Genomic DNA, 17,357 nt, shown 5'->3' on the forward strand with positions numbered 1-17,357 from the left:
GCGGGACAAATAACACAAATTGTGTGAGCCTCGAAGTAAGTTCGGAACTTGAGTTACTTACCTAACTCCCTACAATCCTAAATCCATCCAATCTGAAAAAGTTCATTTCTCATCATGTCCTTATCGAAATTCGAACCTGAAACCTACTGTGTTGCTGTGTAACAAATTAAAGTATTATTGAAGACCTAAAGAATTAGAACACGGGTGTGATATAGCAACACTAAATACAAGACAACTTTCAGTTACAATGCAACTAATAGATGGCGGTGCTAAAAGATTACTTATTTCTTAATTACCCATATGCGTCATAGATGGCACTGTGACAATTATTACATTAATTAAAAGCTTAATTTAATTTATAACTTTCAAATTCAAACTTAAAAATCGGAAAATTTGCTAGATGTTACTAATATTATTCTGTTCCAAAATAAAAAGTAAAACTGTTGTTACATACATAATTTGAAGCTTGTTCAATACTGTTTAAAATTTCGTTTGTGTGGATTCGATTGGTGGGGTTATTTGTTTTTCTTTTCATATTTTTTATTATTCTACTACTCAGCAATTTTCTTATGTTTATAAATAAGTAAAAACATGCAACTTTGTCTTGGATATGATTATGTTAGATCAACGGACATACTGGAGTATGCCGTTGATCTAATATTATTTCCAAAATTATTGCCCTTAAATTACAAAAAAAATGCCGGCTAAAAAGCCTAGAATTCTTTTATATTGTTTATATTCACGTCAGCGGACTGAAGGATAAAGCTAGTGCTTAAAAATGCAAACAAAAAAGTTCTCTCCGGCGGGGAATCGAACCCCGGTCTCCCGCGTGACAGGCGGGGATACTGACCACTATACTACCGAAGACTTGTAGTACTTGGTAAAATTTTGTATCTTATTAAAAAACGTTTGTAATTATGTATTCAATTTCAATTATAATTTTCCGAAAAGTTATCAGCGTCGGCGTACCTACAAAAAATCCTATAATCGTACGATGTATATAAAATAGCATGTAATGGACTCTGGCCACAGATTTTAAAACATTTACAAGTCTGTAGCTCTGGCTCTACCAAGGGCTCTTTGGGCTCTACTTCCACACTTTGCAATTAATTAGTCCCTCAATAAAGATTTTACATACTATATCGTTTAATTTTACATAGTAACATACATATATATACATAATGGTCACGTCTATATCCCTTATGGGATAGACAGAGCCAACAGTCGTGAAGACTGAAAGGCCACGATCAGCTTTTTGGCTTTTTGATAGACTTGGTTATTAGGTTGCTAGCCCATCGCCTAAAAGAAGAATCCCAAGTTTATAAGCCTATCCTTTAATCGCCTTTTACGACATCCATGGAAAAGAGATGGTGTGGTCCTATTTTTTTTTTGCACTAATGCCAGGAACCACACTGTAACATAACTAACTAAATAGATACATACATACATACATACATACGTTCAGCTATTTGGCTTTAAGATAGAATTGAGATTCGAATAGTGACAAGTTGCTAGCCTATCGCCTAAAAAAAGAATCTCAAGTTTGTAAGCCTATCCCTTAGTCGCCTTTTACGACATCCACGGGAAAGAGATGGAGTGGTCCTATTCTTTTTTGTATTGGTGCCGGGAACCACACGGCACCCGGGAACCACACGGCACTAAATAGATATAGGATAAAAAGCCTTTTTATTAAAGACAGTTGCCAACATAGGTCTCAATCGCGTTTACAAAGATTTCACGGATGTCGGATTGGAGCATGAATACAACCTCTGACTCAACATCTACGCTACATCACAAGTCACAACACAATACAATGGCAAGAGACGGCGGGCACTCTTCGCTGTTATTGTTAGAGCGCGTCATTTTCTTCACTATGATTGACAGATGGTGTGTGACGTTAGTGATGTCGCCACAGTGACATTACATTACTTACTACTGTCTCTGTCATACATTGTCAGTTGCAATGGTATGGTAACCACTACAGATTGTTTTTATTTATGAACTCTACTATTTGTTTAGTTAGTTTATTAGATATGTTTGTAGTCAGATAAAAACAGAAATACGTAATGAGTATGAGAATTATGTACTTTTCTTTCGTACATAACTGGAGCGATATTCTGTGTTTTGTAATCCTTACACGTATTATATTGTATTTGAAATATTTACGATTTGTTTAAAAATGCGACCTAGACGAAAAAGAAGTGCAGTGTGGTCACATTTTACTGAAACGGAGTCTAGGAAAGCTAAATGTTAATACTGTGTCCAAGCCCTAGCGGTCCCAAATGGAGGTGTATCCAATTTATATAGGCACTTAAAAAATGTACATAGGACGCCTGTTGAAGCTATTGAAAGTCAATCAGAAAAGCAAATAGCTGTGGACTCGAAAGAGGTTGATTATGAAATGGAGGTAAGTGTGTCCGATAATGGAAGCACATCGCCGAGAGAATCAATGCCGATGTCGTTGTCTAAAATGAATACTATTAACGAGCTTTCAAAAATTCCATCTCGCCGGAAAAGAAGTGCAGTGTGGTCACATTTTACTGAAACAGGACCTAAGAGGGCTAAATGTGTACATTGTGATCAGATTCTAGCATTACCAAATGGAAATGTGTGTAATTTATTCAGGCACTTAAAAAATAAACACCAAATTTTTCCTCGTACCTTTGAAAATCAAGTAGATGGGCAAATTGACATCATGATAAACTCTGAAGTTGATAATGAAATTGAGCTGAGTATACCTGATCAGGAAAGCAAATCTTTAACTCCAATAAGAGAAGCATCATTGACACCACCACCTCATAATAATACTATTATTTATGAGTTTGTAAACCCACCTCATCGGAAGAGGAGTGCTGTGTGGTCACATTTTAAGGAAACTGAACCTAAGAAGGCTAGATGTGTGCACTGCGATCAAATTCTAGCAGCACCAGTGGGATATGTATCTAATTTACATAGACACTTAAAAAATAGACACAAGATTATACTGAGTACCATGGAAAATGACACAAAAGAACAAAATACTGCAGACACAATAGAACTTAAAGATGAAAATGAAATTGGGTCTGGTGATGAATCATCAGATGATTCATCACCATCTCAGACAAGGAGAGTATTGGTGACACCACCGCCGCACATCAATTTTACTGAACAAGTAAAAAGTGCAGTGTGGTCACATTTTAATAAAATAGATACTAAGAAGGCTGAATGTGTATATTGTCATCGGAACCTAGTTTTTCAAGAAAGAAATATAAGTAACCTACAAAGGCACTTAAAATGTGTACATGGAATTTCACTCCTTGCCGTGGAAAGGCAAACAGAACAGCAATTTGTTGGAGACACAATAGACCCTCTAGATGAAAGTGCAAGTGAGTACCATCCATTAAAATAGGGAAATAGTTGTAGAGTTCTGGGGACCATTCATGAATCTTAACGTTTTGGATAACCTTTGTGTTACAGACTGAGGGAAAATGAGAAAAATACCTTGTCAAAGTTCGTGTATAACTCTGCTGTAAGTTTCGTTGTATTAAAAATGATTTTAGATAAAAATAAGAAAACACATTTTTAAGTTGAATTATTAATATTAATTTATGTATGCAGAATAAGAAACAGGGTGTACCTAAAGAGAATTTGTATGAAAGGAAACGTTGGAGTGGCAAAGGCTATAGACCTGATTATATGAATGAATAGTATGGCGAAATTCATCGTGCTGTTGCGTTATTTGCTCTTGGCGGGGAAAAGAAGATATTTTTTTACGAAACATGTTATTTATTGCATCAACAGCTCTCACATTGATCTTATCGTAAAGGGAGGAATCAGGCTATGCAGTGGTATATGTCACCATGCCTAAAATATAGCCCCAATCTATTACATTCTGGACATGCCTAGTATATTTATTTATTTTAATTAACACATGGTTAAACTCCAAGCGGCGGCCGTAATTCGGCCGAGGGCATTATGGTGTTAATCCATGCGATTCCATGATGCTCACAAAATGGCAAGAAGGTCGCACCAGAGGGGTTTTAGTGGGTTTAGTGTAGGTGTCAGGAGTCCCACATTCCTCTAACTGAGTGAAGGTCCAGAGGACCATAAACAAATAATGTAGCTCATAGCCATAGTTTCTGGAACTGTCATGAGGACTTGTCCATGAAAGTAACCTGAGAGAAACTCGAATCACCCATCCATACTCGACTCGTCCGATATTTTCAATACTATTGAAAATGAACGTCTAATTATCTTAAACGTGAAATACATTGACAGACGGACAAGCGATAACGCTCTTTATCATAATGATACTGATACAGTACTGGCGGAAAAAAAGTCTGAATTTAATACTAAATTCAGTTGGTTTTAATTTTTTTGATAGATTCAAATTATGTAATATTAATACGATAACATTAGTCAAGTTTTTTTTATTAATCCCTTCATTTTTTAAAACGTGCTTGCTTTGTTTGCTAATAACTGCATTAAGATGAAATTTCTCTAAACATATTATACCTAATAATTATTAAGGTTTTTAGAATTATTTTTCAGCAAACAATTAAAAATTTATAAACCATCGATCGCACTATGTAAACATACATGCACATTGCTTATTTTCCTGGAAAAACAAATCAGCTTGGAATATCATATAGACCTTTTTTCCTGTCGTTACATTTGTTAGGACATAAGTTCAGTATTACATCCATAGTCCAGTCGATAAGCACGCCTATAGCACCATTTATATACAAACAAAATAATATTTAAATACGTAAACAAAGTGATACTAACATTTAAAAACTTATGAACTTTGCAGTGTAGTGAAAGATTTTTGGTTTTTGTTTCGAAAGCCTATTGTGAAAATGATAAAATGTAAGTTGTTCCCGACTTTTGTGAACATATAGGTATATCGTCGGTGATACTGCAATACCGCGTAACCAACTGTTGCAAAAACCGCGGAAGTACGAAAAAATCAAAATTGAGATTTCGCGCCTACATATTCTTGATAGCGATTGGCGTCGTCCTGTGCGATCACACGAGCGCTTTATCCAATCAAAACGGTTCAAATCAAGCTTTTCAAAACCGCGCGAATAGCGAACTGACGAATTTTGCTTCAAAACCGCGAATCTACACAGAATTACTATGAGAGTTTGGTGATTTGGTAAGTGTCTCCGTAATATTAGTGATTTAAGCAGAGTTTATTCAATTAAACGGTAAGTACATGTTTTATTTTTATATATTATTACATTTGGCACTATGTTAAATAATTTATTTATTTTAAATTAGCACAATTAATTCTAAAAAGGTAAATAACTTTTCTATTGTAGTTACGCGGTATTTTAACATTCTCTTTACATCGTGATTCGTGTACTTACGCGGTATTTACACTCTAATGTTGTTGGAATAGCTTAGTGGATTATGCGATTATGTATAAAATTTTCTTTATATTATATTTCAGGTAACTAATAAAATAATTATGGAAGAGATAAACAGTGAACAGTCATTGAAGTTTAAAGAAAATAAAATAGAATCCAATATGACAGATCTTCAAAGACAACGACAGGAACTTCTTCTGAAAAGGCAGAATATTTCAGATAAAAAACTTTCACAAAAACAATACATGATGAACATACCTCAAAAAATTAATGACTAACCGATGAACATAACAGATATTGCTTATGAAATAGCTAATAGCGATACTTTAACAACAATTTTCCCCATTTGTCCCAGCCAGACTTCATTTACTGATATCCCAGATATTATTGATCAAACACTTGATACTTTTACTCCAAACTCCCAGTACTTCCACGGTGATTTTTCTCGTGATGATCCCACTTTTTCCACTGCTGTCTCAGATATTAAAGAAATACAATTTTAGAAATGACTTCAGACTATCCGAGTATTTCAAGTACCGGTAGTCGTAGAAGAAATGGTTACTGAATTTACTCAAAATGATCCCAACTGTTTATGTACTGTCATCCCAAACATAGCAGAAGAAACGGTTGTACAATTTTGTCTGGATAATCCTAACACTTCGTCCACTGATGTCCCGCATGTTGCCCAACAAATCTCGTACATCCTTCTCCCAATGACTCTACCACCGATCCTGACTGCGTACCTTTATTTGATATTACCAACATAGAGCCTATAAAACCTTATGATTCTGAAAGTTTTCCTCAAAGAAATTTGAAGCCAGAAGCTGCAAGAGACTCAAGAAAAAGAAAACTTAAAGCTGACTGTGAAACCTGGAAAAGACAACTAAATAAGAAGGATAAAATGTTAGGAAAAGCTTATCTTGGGTATATAAAAAGGAGACAATAAGTACCATCAAAAACAACCGAAACCGGAAAGATCTATGGGCCCTAAGTGTATGTTAGCATTTTGTGGTCGAAGTAAATAAAATCTTATTTTGTTCAAATCTGGCTGAGGACATTAGAACAGACATTTTTAATCATTTTTGGAGCATGACATGGGCTGAGAAAAAGATGTATGTACGGTCAACGATTGATACGAAACATGTTAAAAGGAAGACAACTGAAGGTTATTCTAGACGATCAGATACTAAACTATATTATTTACAAATAGACGGTAAAAAAGAAAGTCTGTTTGAAGACATTTCTGGCGACATTAGGCATAAAAGAGTAGACTATCCGCTACTAGCTTGGTGATAGAACACTTGTGAATTCAGTAAATCCGAACCTTACTCCGATTTTGCACAGTTTTAAACGAGACTCTGTTGAACTTATCTTTATTGCCCAAGTTGCCCTTACATTATTGTCCCCAATCAACCACAAAGCAGTATGTTGAACCGATAATACAATCAAAATCACAATTATACAATATATACGTCGTATATTCGTCGTCAGAATACAAGCCAGTAGCTTCGAGAAAATTATTTTTTGACATATTAAATGAGGAAAACCTAGGTCTTTTTCAGCCAAAAAAGATGCCTGTGACTATTGTTGTTCTTATGCAGTAGGTGATGTTTCTCAAGAGGATTATCAGCGTCACATCGAATTGAAAAATTTGCCTGGAGCTGAAAAGAGTAAAGATAAAGAAATTGCAAAACGTAGGATTGCTCATCAAAATGTTTAGGTCGCATTACCTTCTTACTACTGCTAGTATTACATAAATTATGTTGTAAGTTCTGTTAGAATTTTGTTTTTGATTTGGAAGAATTTTAAGTACTTAGTACGGTTTTTGTTTCTAAATGTTTATTTGTATGTGTTAGATGTTGATATTCGCATTGGTAGGTAGCTGTTCAACTACTTCCATGTCTTAAGTATAAGACATGGAAGTTAAGTAAGTTCTTAGTATTTGCAAAGACTTCATTTAAAAATAAGACTGATAAGGTGTTGTCTAACATAATAAAATAATAATATTGAATACACAATGTTTAATTTCATCCCTCTTACAATTACGCGTTAATAATGAAAAGGCTAAATAAGTGTTAATTTTTGATGATTCAATACCGCGAAAGTGATTTTTTATATCATCTATGGAGTTATTTTACCAATGGACTTTACTAATAGCTAAAGTACATACATTTACAGTTCGTATAAAGTTCAGTCAGCCAAAGCTGTCATAATATAGAATATATTCAGTTTTTTTGCTCTCCTGTAAAGTTTATCACTCACTAGTTACGCGGTATTAGCAATTGTTGCTTACGCGGTATTGCAGTATCACCGACGATATATATTTATTTGAGCTTTTCCCAAAGGGCAGACTATGAAGGTATCGATTACAAAAGGAGCTTTGAAGTGTGTATAACCTATGCTATAAAAAAGTCATTTTTTATTTTTTATTCATTTCTCATTCTCATTATCATATAGCTAAAGTATGTAATTAAGTTATAACATAAACTCGATGTTTTATAGAATTTAAATATATTTTAATATTAAAAAAAGATTTAGAAAAATGTAAAGTTTATAAGTTCTCAGAATATCAATTCCGTCGTGTCATCCAGCTCAACTTGGCATTTCCGTTTTTTCAATACTGTTAGTTCTGTCTACCTCGTAATAGATAAAAATGTGATATATAATATGTAGGGTTAATTATTGTAAGTTGGACACAGATTTTAGGTAGGTACATCAAATTTGAGTACATGTCTACCATGCGTGATATTCAGAATACGAGAGGCCGAAGTTCTATCGCAATATAAACAACAGTTATAAATAAAATAGGTAGTTATCAATATACAAATAATGAACCAGTTAGATAATAAACACAGGCAAAGAAACATGTCTTTGTTAAAAACTGACGAAAACAATGTTTCGTCATAGTTTGCGAAACAGAAAAATGTTACTTTTTTCTTCTATGTAAGTATATGTTTATTATGATAGCGAAGTATTCAATAAACGATTTCTTTTTATCGGTTATTGCGATATTTATTCGATGTTATGACTCAAATATTGAGACTAAGAGCACGCCCGCCGCTCCCCCCGCTTAATAAGAAAAATTAATTTCTGTTTCCGCAAGAATTTGGGCAAATCCTCTCTTAAATTATTCATTATTTATTTATAATATTGAACCAATAGACTACCGACTTTGGCACCGACATGCCAAATTAAAACCTCTTGACTAAACGTTCTTGTAGCAACAAATAAATGATTTATCTAGGTATCTATCTCAACGCACTCTGAAAAATCGACGCATATCAACCGTCCAGCAGTTTGGGCTGTGTGTTCGTTAATATGCAAGTCGGTGATCTCTTTTAAATACATTTTGATATATGTATTATATATATTTAGATTTAAGATAATGATCAACAATATGCAAACTACTGCACATGCAACGTGACACCGGTCCTATATTGCAAATGTAATCAATTGCATAAACGCGGCAACTAACATCAAGTGAGCTCAAGGACTGCTTGTTGTGGTCATTAGACCTTTATTTGTATCTTTGTACCCAGTTGTTTACCTCAAAGGATACAATTCACATTGAATAAATGTGATATCTTAAAATATTAACTGACATTTAAGCATAATTACGTAATTTATAACCACTATTGGTTGAAATATCCCAAGTTTATGCAATGCATCCCTCCCCAACTAATATTATAAATGCGAAAGTAAGTTTGTTTATTACCTCTTAACGTGTTATCTTCTGATGGTACATGTATTTTCATTGCTATGCAATAGCGACTGTGGTACATAAACTTGATATAAACTTGGGTTTCTTCTTTAAGGCGCATGCTAGCAACCTGTCACTTTATATGAGTCTCAATTCTATCCGTAAGCCAAACAGCTGAACGTGGCCTATATTTGCAAGACTGTTGGCTCTGTCTACCCCGCAAAGGATATAGACGTGATTATATTTATGTATATATACATAATAAAGTCTTATCTTTTCTATTTCTGAAGTTACAAAAGAGAATAAGAGTGAGGGAGAAAAGACATATTATGCTTTGCAGTTCGTGAAAAGCCCCATTGGGTTTTACAATTGATGGCAATTAAAGTAGATGAACACTAAGTGCATCTATTTGCGTTAGTTAGAAATGTCGCATTCAATCAAAAAATGCACGGTCACTTAACAATAAATAAAATCATTTATTTTTCTATGCAGTGAAAATATAATTTATGTATTTACTTGCAGCTTTGCCCGCGCGAATTTAGCTCCACCTACAAAAGAATACAGTTTTTCACACATCCCACTGGAATTTTAGTTTTTACCGGGATCAAAGATCCTTCTCTGGAGAATAAGGTCTGGACCTTTAGTTATACATATATACGTGTTATTTCATGAAGATTAATTCAGTAGATGACCCGTGAAAAGATAACAAACAAACAAATAAAATTACTTTAGCATTTATATTATTAGTTAGGATCGTAAAGAAGATACGGTTATAAATAATTTTATCACTTACAAATAGGTAAGTAGTTTGTTAGGCATTGCATAGGATGAGATCAAATAAATTAATTATTCGTGTATAATAGTAAGTAAGTAAGAATTGTTACAACACAATTTATCGTAAAATTACAAGGCAATATAAATGTTAATCATTCATATTATCACGTCTATATATTTGCCCTTCATAGACAGAGCCAGCAGTCTTGAAAGACTGACAGGCCACGTTGAGCTGTTAGGCTTAATGATGGAATTGAGATTCAAATAGTGACAGGTTGCTATCCCGTTGACTATAAGAAGAATCCCAAAAAGGCATAAATTTACGACGTCCATGGGAAAGAAATGGAGTGGTCCTTCTATTTTTTATTTTTATATTGGTGCCGGAATCCATACGGCACTAGCGACACCAACGCACTAACGCACCGGTTTGAATTACACGACGGAAATGTACCAATGCCTATTTTCAAAGTAATGTACATTAGTTTGATTACTAACTGATGTTCTTACGGTAAGGGAAAACACCGTGAGGAAACCTGCACATTCAGATGGGTAACCATATGATCCAATACGGGTTTGGTTCCCCTGCAATGGTTGCTTCGTGTAAAAACATGACTCACCCAATCCAGGTTCTATGGTTAAGGGCTTACCCCGGGCTCCTCTCCAGAGTGGTGAGAATTGCAACCGGGACGATAGCCATGAGAAGAAGAGAGCTTAAAACAAAAATGTTAATGGCAATGTTAAGTATAATCTTGCTGTCCATGCGATGGTCTATACAGACATATCGATCCAAACATTAAGTTCCCATATTACACTGATAACGCTGATAATACAGTACAAATTAAATCTTAACAATAACACTTGCTTTCTAACTCCATTCAGTCTTCATGTGCACGCCGTTGTAACAGGACGTCTATTGACGACTTTGTATTTACATTTATTTTAAGAACAAGGTAAGTGAAAAGAATTGAGATTCTTTTTTATGTATTTACTACTAGCTGTTGCCCTCGGTTCCGTCCGCATGTACTTCGTTTTTCGCGCAACTTGTAGAATTTACAATCGGTAGCTGTGAACAAAGAGGAACAGACGCGATTTTCATATAAACTTCAACCGCCAACTTTAGAATTTGAGTTTGATTTTTGAAAAGAAAGAATCCCATGTTATAGCGCGGGTTTTTAACTATACGCATACCCAATTTTTATTTGAATCAGTCTAGTGGTTAAGCTGAGAAAGTGGAACAGACAGACAGACTTTCGCATTTATAATGTTAGTAAGGAGTTATTTATTTATGAAAGAAACCAATTCTGTAACAATACCTTCATGGAACATTAATTGTTTTTCAATGAATATGCAGTTAAGTTAATATTTTATGATTTTTGCTGCAATTGTTTTGCACTCTCGAATAAATATTTTATTCCTTGGTATTTTTATCTTGCGATTTTTATAACCAATCTTATATTGATCTCAATAACGTAGTTCTTGTCAAAGGTAGCTTCTATGGCTTCTCTCGTATCCACCAGTCAATATTATAAATTAGTGTAATTTCAGAGTTAAAGGTTTCTATGACTGAATTCAACCTGTAATTTTCAGCTAGATCCCTGAGCAAATGCAATCAAATTTCTTACATATAATCACGTCTTTATCCCCTATGGGGTAGACAGAGTCAACAGTCTCGCAAAAACTGAAAGGCCACGTTCAGCTGTATAGCTTAATGATGGAGTTGAGAATCAAATATTACAAGTCGTTCGCCAAAATAAGTATCCTAAGTGTTTAAGCCGTTCCCTTGGTCGCCTTTTACGACATCCATGGCAAAGAGAAGGATTGGTACAGGTTTTTTTTTCTTACTTTCTAAATATGCCTCTTTATATTATTTCCAGCAATAACTGAAGCCATGAAGATAGGCTTTATCGGAGGAGGCAGGCTGGCGTTTGCCCTGGCCAACGGGTTTATTTCAGCTGGTGAGTCATATGTCAATAATAATGTACATACATACATACCATCACGTCTGTTTCCCATTGGGTCCCATAGGCTATGGATTTCCTACTGATCTTATCCTAGGTATATAAGTATTATATGCGACAGTTTGTGAGGATGTGCGTGTATTTGTTTTCCTGTTACACAAAAATTACTGAACGTTTTTTTAATGGCAATGATAACAAATATTGTTACAGCCTATATGGTCGTTTCTTATCTATCATTAGTGAATGTGTTACTTTTATCTCAATGACTTCATGTGATACACATAAACATCAGCTTTACTTATCTAACCACTTATGTACATCAGTAATAAAGTACTTAAATAATATGAAAAACTATACCTACCTATCGAATTTATATAAGTTTCGTTGGTTTTAGATGATCTAAACTAATCTATACTAATATTTTAAAGAGGCAGAGAAGTTTTCTTTGATGGTTTGTTTGTAAGGCAAATCTTCGGAAATACTGACGCATGTGTAAAATTGTTTGATTTTTAAAAACTAACATTATTTGCGGGTGCTGCCATTTCTATGTATCACGAGCGAAAACATGTATGTTTCTATGTTCACTTAGATCTTTAAAACTACGCAACGGATTTTGATGCAGTTTTTTTTTCGTAGATAAGAGTGATTAAGAGGAATGTTTATATGTATGAAATATACCCGTGTAGAGCAGGGGCGGGTTTTTGAATAAAATATTGGCATGTTAAAATGGTGATCTTAATTAGGACGATCGACTCAAAGTTTTTAATTGTTTTTGACTTTTATTTTTCAGGTTTGGCCAAGGCCGAAGAAATTACGGCGAGTTGTCACCCCAGCGATACAGTCAGTGCTGAAGCATTTAAGGTAGAACAAAATTGATACAAATCATATAACCATAGTATGTGACAAAAACATTTTTATCATTAAGCCATAAAGGAATAAGAACGTGGCCTTTAATTGTTTGGAGACATTAGACCCTGTATACCCTCTGTATGTGATAAATATGAGATTATATGAATCTCTGTATGTAATACATACTTTCGGTAACATTTTTAAAGCTGAAAAATAATAAAAGAAAAAAATATCTAAATTAGTTGATTCCATGTTAAAAGTTGTATAATTTTATTGATGTAAATATTTTAATCAAATCGTTGACATTTTTGAAGCAATCTATGACAAGCATAACATCATGAAAGTGTTTTAAAAAAAAACCTAGTTGACTTTAATCATTTAAGTGTTGAGTTATTTAATAACATGTTCTATTTGCGTCACATCCTTGACTTTGTGTTTTGTTTTCATCATCATTGAGATAGCAGCAGTTAAACATATACAACACAAAGCCGGTGCCATTAATTAAAGATGGCGCAACACCGCAACAATAATATTTTTGTCAATCCCAACTAATATTATAAATGTGAAAGTAAGTTCAATGAAATGAAAGTAAGTGCCGTGTGGTCACTGGAACCAATATAAAAAAAATAGGACCAATCCATCTATTTCCCATAAATGTCGTAAAACGCGACTAAGGGCTATCCCTTAGACTTATAAACTTGGGATTCTTCTTTTAGGCGATTGACTAGTAACCTGTAACTCAATTATATCATTAAGCCTAACAGCTGAACTCAATAATGATATAAAATAAAAGATGTATGTTTTATTTTATAATAACGGTTTTATACAACTCCTAATTTATTTCAGTTTCACTTCAGTCCTAACAATGTTTAAAGTCAACGAAGGTAATTTATTTATTACTAGAGGCCGCCCGCGACTTCGTCCGCATGGAAACCCTACCTATCGATCCCGCGGGAACTCCGGGATAAAAAGTAGCTTATATATTATTCTGGGTCTTCAGCTACCTACATATCAAATTTCATCATAATCGGTTCAGTAGTTTTCGCGTGAAAGAGTAACAAACATCCATACTGACATACTCACAAACTTTCGCATTTATAATATTGGTAGGATTTATTTGAATTTACGTCAATTACATAGCTGTCATTTGCGTTTTGTTATTCCAAGTCATTCTTTTTTGTTATACCACGTTTTATAGTGACTGACGTTTCATGTCAAGTCACACGGGAACGCTGTCGAACGGGATAAAAAGTATCCTATGTCCGTCTCCTGGCTTTTAAGCTACCTCCCTACCATTTTTCAGACAAATCTGTTCTGCCGTTCTTGAGTTATAAGTGGTGTAACTAACACGACTTTCTTTTATATATATAGATTTGCAAAAATTTATGGAGATCGCTTCAGTGATTTACCTGCGAGGCTAGGTTACATACAAACAAACTTGCTTTGGCATTTATAATATTAGCAACTATACTGAGGTCATAATCAGCCGATTCATGCATCCTTTTGTCGTCGAATGACGATGTACGTTGTAAGTACAGTATGGATTAACAGACGCAACGTGTACAACATTCTTCATATCGATCTTTCCAGAAACTCGGAGCGACGGCCATCTTTGAAAACAAACCCGTAGTGGAGCGTTCGGAAGTGGTGATCATATCGGTGAAGCCCGACGTGGTGAGGGCCGCTCTGGAGGATGTCAAGGACCTCCCGGACTCTAAGAAGAAGCTGTTCATATCGGTCGCCATGGGAGTCTCCACGGCTACCATTGAAAAGGTTAGTTTTATTTATATAAGAGTTAGGTTAAGTTTGACTAACTTGTGTATTTTTGTCGTGCGGATCTCGCGTCCATCTCTTTTCCATGGATGTCGTAAAGGTGAATAAGGCAAAGGCATATCAACTTGGAACTCTTCTTTTAGGCGAGCTGTCACTATTTTAATCTCAATTCTATCATTAACCCAAGCAGCTGAACGTGGCTTATCTGGTTTTTCCAGGACTGTTGGCTTTGCGTACCCCGCAAGGGAAATAGACGTGATTGTATGTATGTATGTATTATTACATAGAAAAAATCCCGCCTCTTCGCGGAGGAATATAGGCAAGGACTACATCCACCATCCTTGCATAACTTCTTTCATTTCATTGACACGTATTATTCTCCGAAAGTTTAACTGTATACCAACACGATAATTATATTTGTCCCGTCTTTATTCCTCACGGGGAGACAGAGACAAGGGGCTCGAAGAGACAAAGGCCACATTCAACAAGATGGCTCAGCTAAGTATGTTATATGTCGTAATTTTTTCATATTATTGTTCATCACGAAACGAGAGAGCATAATATTATGTTAAATCATATAACTATGTTTACTGAGATTATTTTTTCCATATTCATTAGTCTTTGTTTGTCTTTCCATAATTTATATTCCTATTACTTATCGCAATCTAATTGGGGTCGTTAGAGTATCAAGTCATTTTAACGGACTTATAAATGGAAGATCGCTATTCGAGCCGTGTATGGAAAAGACTGATCAGAATTTGATAAAACAGCTTTAGCCCAAGATAAAGATTTCGGCTTAGTTTGGCTTTTGACGAAGAGAAATATGATTTGTTTTTTCTTTATATGTTTGTTTCTAACAGAAATACAAAATATAGTGATTAAACTCAAAATCTAGAAGACCGGTTTTTAGACTAAATTAACTATGTGGTATACTATATGGTTTCTGGCTAAAAAATTAAGCAAGAAGAGATCTTCACAAGTAACATTGGTTTATAGTCCTATGAAATCACATTAACTTGGATATTTTCAAGGCAAGAATGAATAGGCACTATTTGATCTTGCCTGCGCCACCTTAGGCCTCATCTTGATTACCACCAGATAGATTAACGTCAAACGGTCTCAAATCTATTATAAAAAAACATGGGCGTGCCCTAAGGAAAAAGTCTCGTGTGTATTATTTCGGTAATAAATATAGAGATTTTATTTCCATTATTGAACAACATACATACATATATATATTCACGTCTATATCCCTTACGGGGTAGACAGAGCCCATAGTCCCGAAAAGACTGAATGGCCACTTTTAGCTGCTCGGCGATAGTGACAGGTTGCTAGCCCATCGCCTAAAACAAGAATCACAAGTAAGCCTATCCCTTAGTTGCCTTTTACGACATCCATGGGAAAGAAATGGAGTGGTCCTATTCTTTTTTGTATTGGTGCCGGGAACCACACGGCACTATTGAACAAACTGATCTTTATTTCCAGGCCTTGCCATCAGAGGCTCGCGTGATCAGAGTAATGCCCAACACCCCAGCGCTGGTCAAACAAGGTGCCGCAGCCCTGAGTCGAGGTTCCAGGGCTTCGGCCGAAGACGCCAAGATAGCAGGCGCGTTGTTCCGAGCCGTTGGCACTTGTGACGAGGTGCCAGAGTATCAGATGGACGCGGTTACCGCTCTGAGTGGCAGTGGACCCGCTTATGTAAGTTCCGTCATAGACTACAGACTAAATGTCATCTTTTGGCATAGACAGACACTCCCTTCCTCTCTATGAATGTTGATTTTTTATTGCTTCTTATTCAATGCTAGGTGACGCCAAGAAGACCGCTCCGCAGGTTATGTGGGTTGACTGGCACAGTAATTGCTAATTTTAAGTTTGGAATATCATACAAGTATACCTACATACATACAAACATATGTACATGCATACAAACATACAAGTCAAATTAAAAACCATTTTTTTGAAGGCGGTTTTAGTTGTGACAATTATTAAGTGATACTCGAAATTTCTCATAATAATAAATAAATAATTTGATTTGTTTTTTTTTTAAAGATTTAGATAGCAAATAGTGGCAGGTTGTTAGCTCACTGCCTACCCATTCCCTTGATGACTTTCACAATCTGCGCAGGAAGAAATAAACTTTGAATTTTTTTCTCAGATATACATGCTGATAGAAGCCCTAGCGGAGGGCGGGGTCCGCTGCGGGCTCCCCCGGGATCTCGCCCTTCGCTTGGCCTCGCAGACCACGCTGGGCGCCGCCACCATGGTCAGGGAAGGCCACCCCGCAGTCCTCAAGGACAACGTCACAAGCCCGGCCGGCTCCACAGCGGAGGGCACTTACCATTTAGAGAAAAATGGTAATTTGCTTAATAAACATAACTTACTAGCGGCCCGCCATGACTTCGCCCGTACTGCTTCGGACATGAGCCCAATGGGCACCTAAGACAACAACCTTTATTACAAACTATTAATTCTTGATTGGCACGGAATAATATTTTGTAGGTAGCCTTCGGAAATATATTGTCTAAATAACGATGAAAATTGGTTTAAATCGTTTTAGTAGATAGTAAAACAATGCATTCAATATAAAAAATATGTTGTTTTTTATAAGTTTTCATTTTTTATTTTCAGGATTTAGAGCCGCTCTTATCGGTGCAGTGTCCGCCGCTGCCGACCGATGCAAAGTAGTCAATCAACAGTTAAATAATTAGTTTAAAATATATATAAGATAAAAATAATGAGATAAGATTATGCGTTACAAAATATTTTGTAATTTGATAGAATTTTTTATCACTAATAAATCTATTGACTGTTAATAAGATTTTTTATTGTCTTACATGCATACATATATGAAATTATGACTCCCTTACGGGAAAGACATAGCCAACAATCCAGAAAGGAAAGGAACACCACCGTGTTCAGCTGGCTTAGGGATTGAATTGAGATTCAAAAAAT

The 17,357-nt window shown here is 35.3% G+C and overlaps 1 protein-coding gene and 1 non-coding gene across 4 annotated transcripts; one reads left to right on the forward strand and one right to left on the reverse strand.

Moving 5' to 3' along the window:
• Positions 1-795: 795 nt before the first annotated feature.
• Trnad-guc (transfer RNA aspartic acid (anticodon GUC)) lies at positions 796-867 on the reverse strand. Its single transcript has one exon. It is a non-coding gene; the product is annotated as a tRNA-Asp (tRNA).
• Positions 868-1,997: 1,130 nt separating this feature from the next.
• On the forward strand, positions 1,998-17,190 carry LOC106137141 (uncharacterized). 3 transcript variants are annotated; one of them, XM_060951548.1, is made up of 7 exons: positions 1,998-3,365; positions 11,700-11,780; positions 12,574-12,644; positions 14,223-14,405; positions 15,891-16,103; positions 16,561-16,759; positions 17,034-17,190. In XM_060951548.1, exons 1-7 carry the CDS (start codon positions 2,402-2,404, stop codon positions 17,111-17,113), a joined length of 1,791 nt encoding a protein of 596 aa, XP_060807531.1. In that variant the 5' UTR covers positions 1,998-2,401; the 3' UTR covers positions 17,114-17,190. The 3 variants fall into 3 exon arrangements, with proteins under 3 accessions (XP_060807531.1, XP_060807532.1, XP_013193364.1); XM_060951549.1 differs by lacking the exon at positions 1,998-3,365 and adding an exon at positions 4,656-4,848; XM_013337910.2 differs by lacking the exon at positions 1,998-3,365 and adding an exon at positions 10,654-10,775.
• Positions 17,191-17,357: the final 167 nt, after the last annotated feature.

This window comes from Amyelois transitella, chromosome 25 (assembly GCF_032362555.1).
Source record: "Amyelois transitella isolate CPQ chromosome 25, ilAmyTran1.1, whole genome shotgun sequence".
NCBI lineage: Eukaryota > Metazoa > Arthropoda > Insecta > Lepidoptera > Pyralidae > Amyelois > Amyelois transitella.

Excerpts from the sequence above, each read along its gene's own strand:
- LOC106137141 (XM_060951548.1), top strand. The coding sequence starts at position 2,402 with ATGGAGGTAAGTGTGTCCGATAATGGAAGCACATCGCCGAGAGAATCA. Across the intron at positions 3,366-11,699 it reads CCCTCTAGATGAAAGTGCAA|CAATAACTGAAGCCATGAAG; the intron begins GTGAGTACCATC and ends TATTATTTCCAG. Across the intron at positions 16,104-16,560 it reads GTGGCAGTGGACCCGCTTAT|ATATACATGCTGATAGAAGC; the intron begins GTAAGTTCCGTC and ends TTTTTTTCTCAG.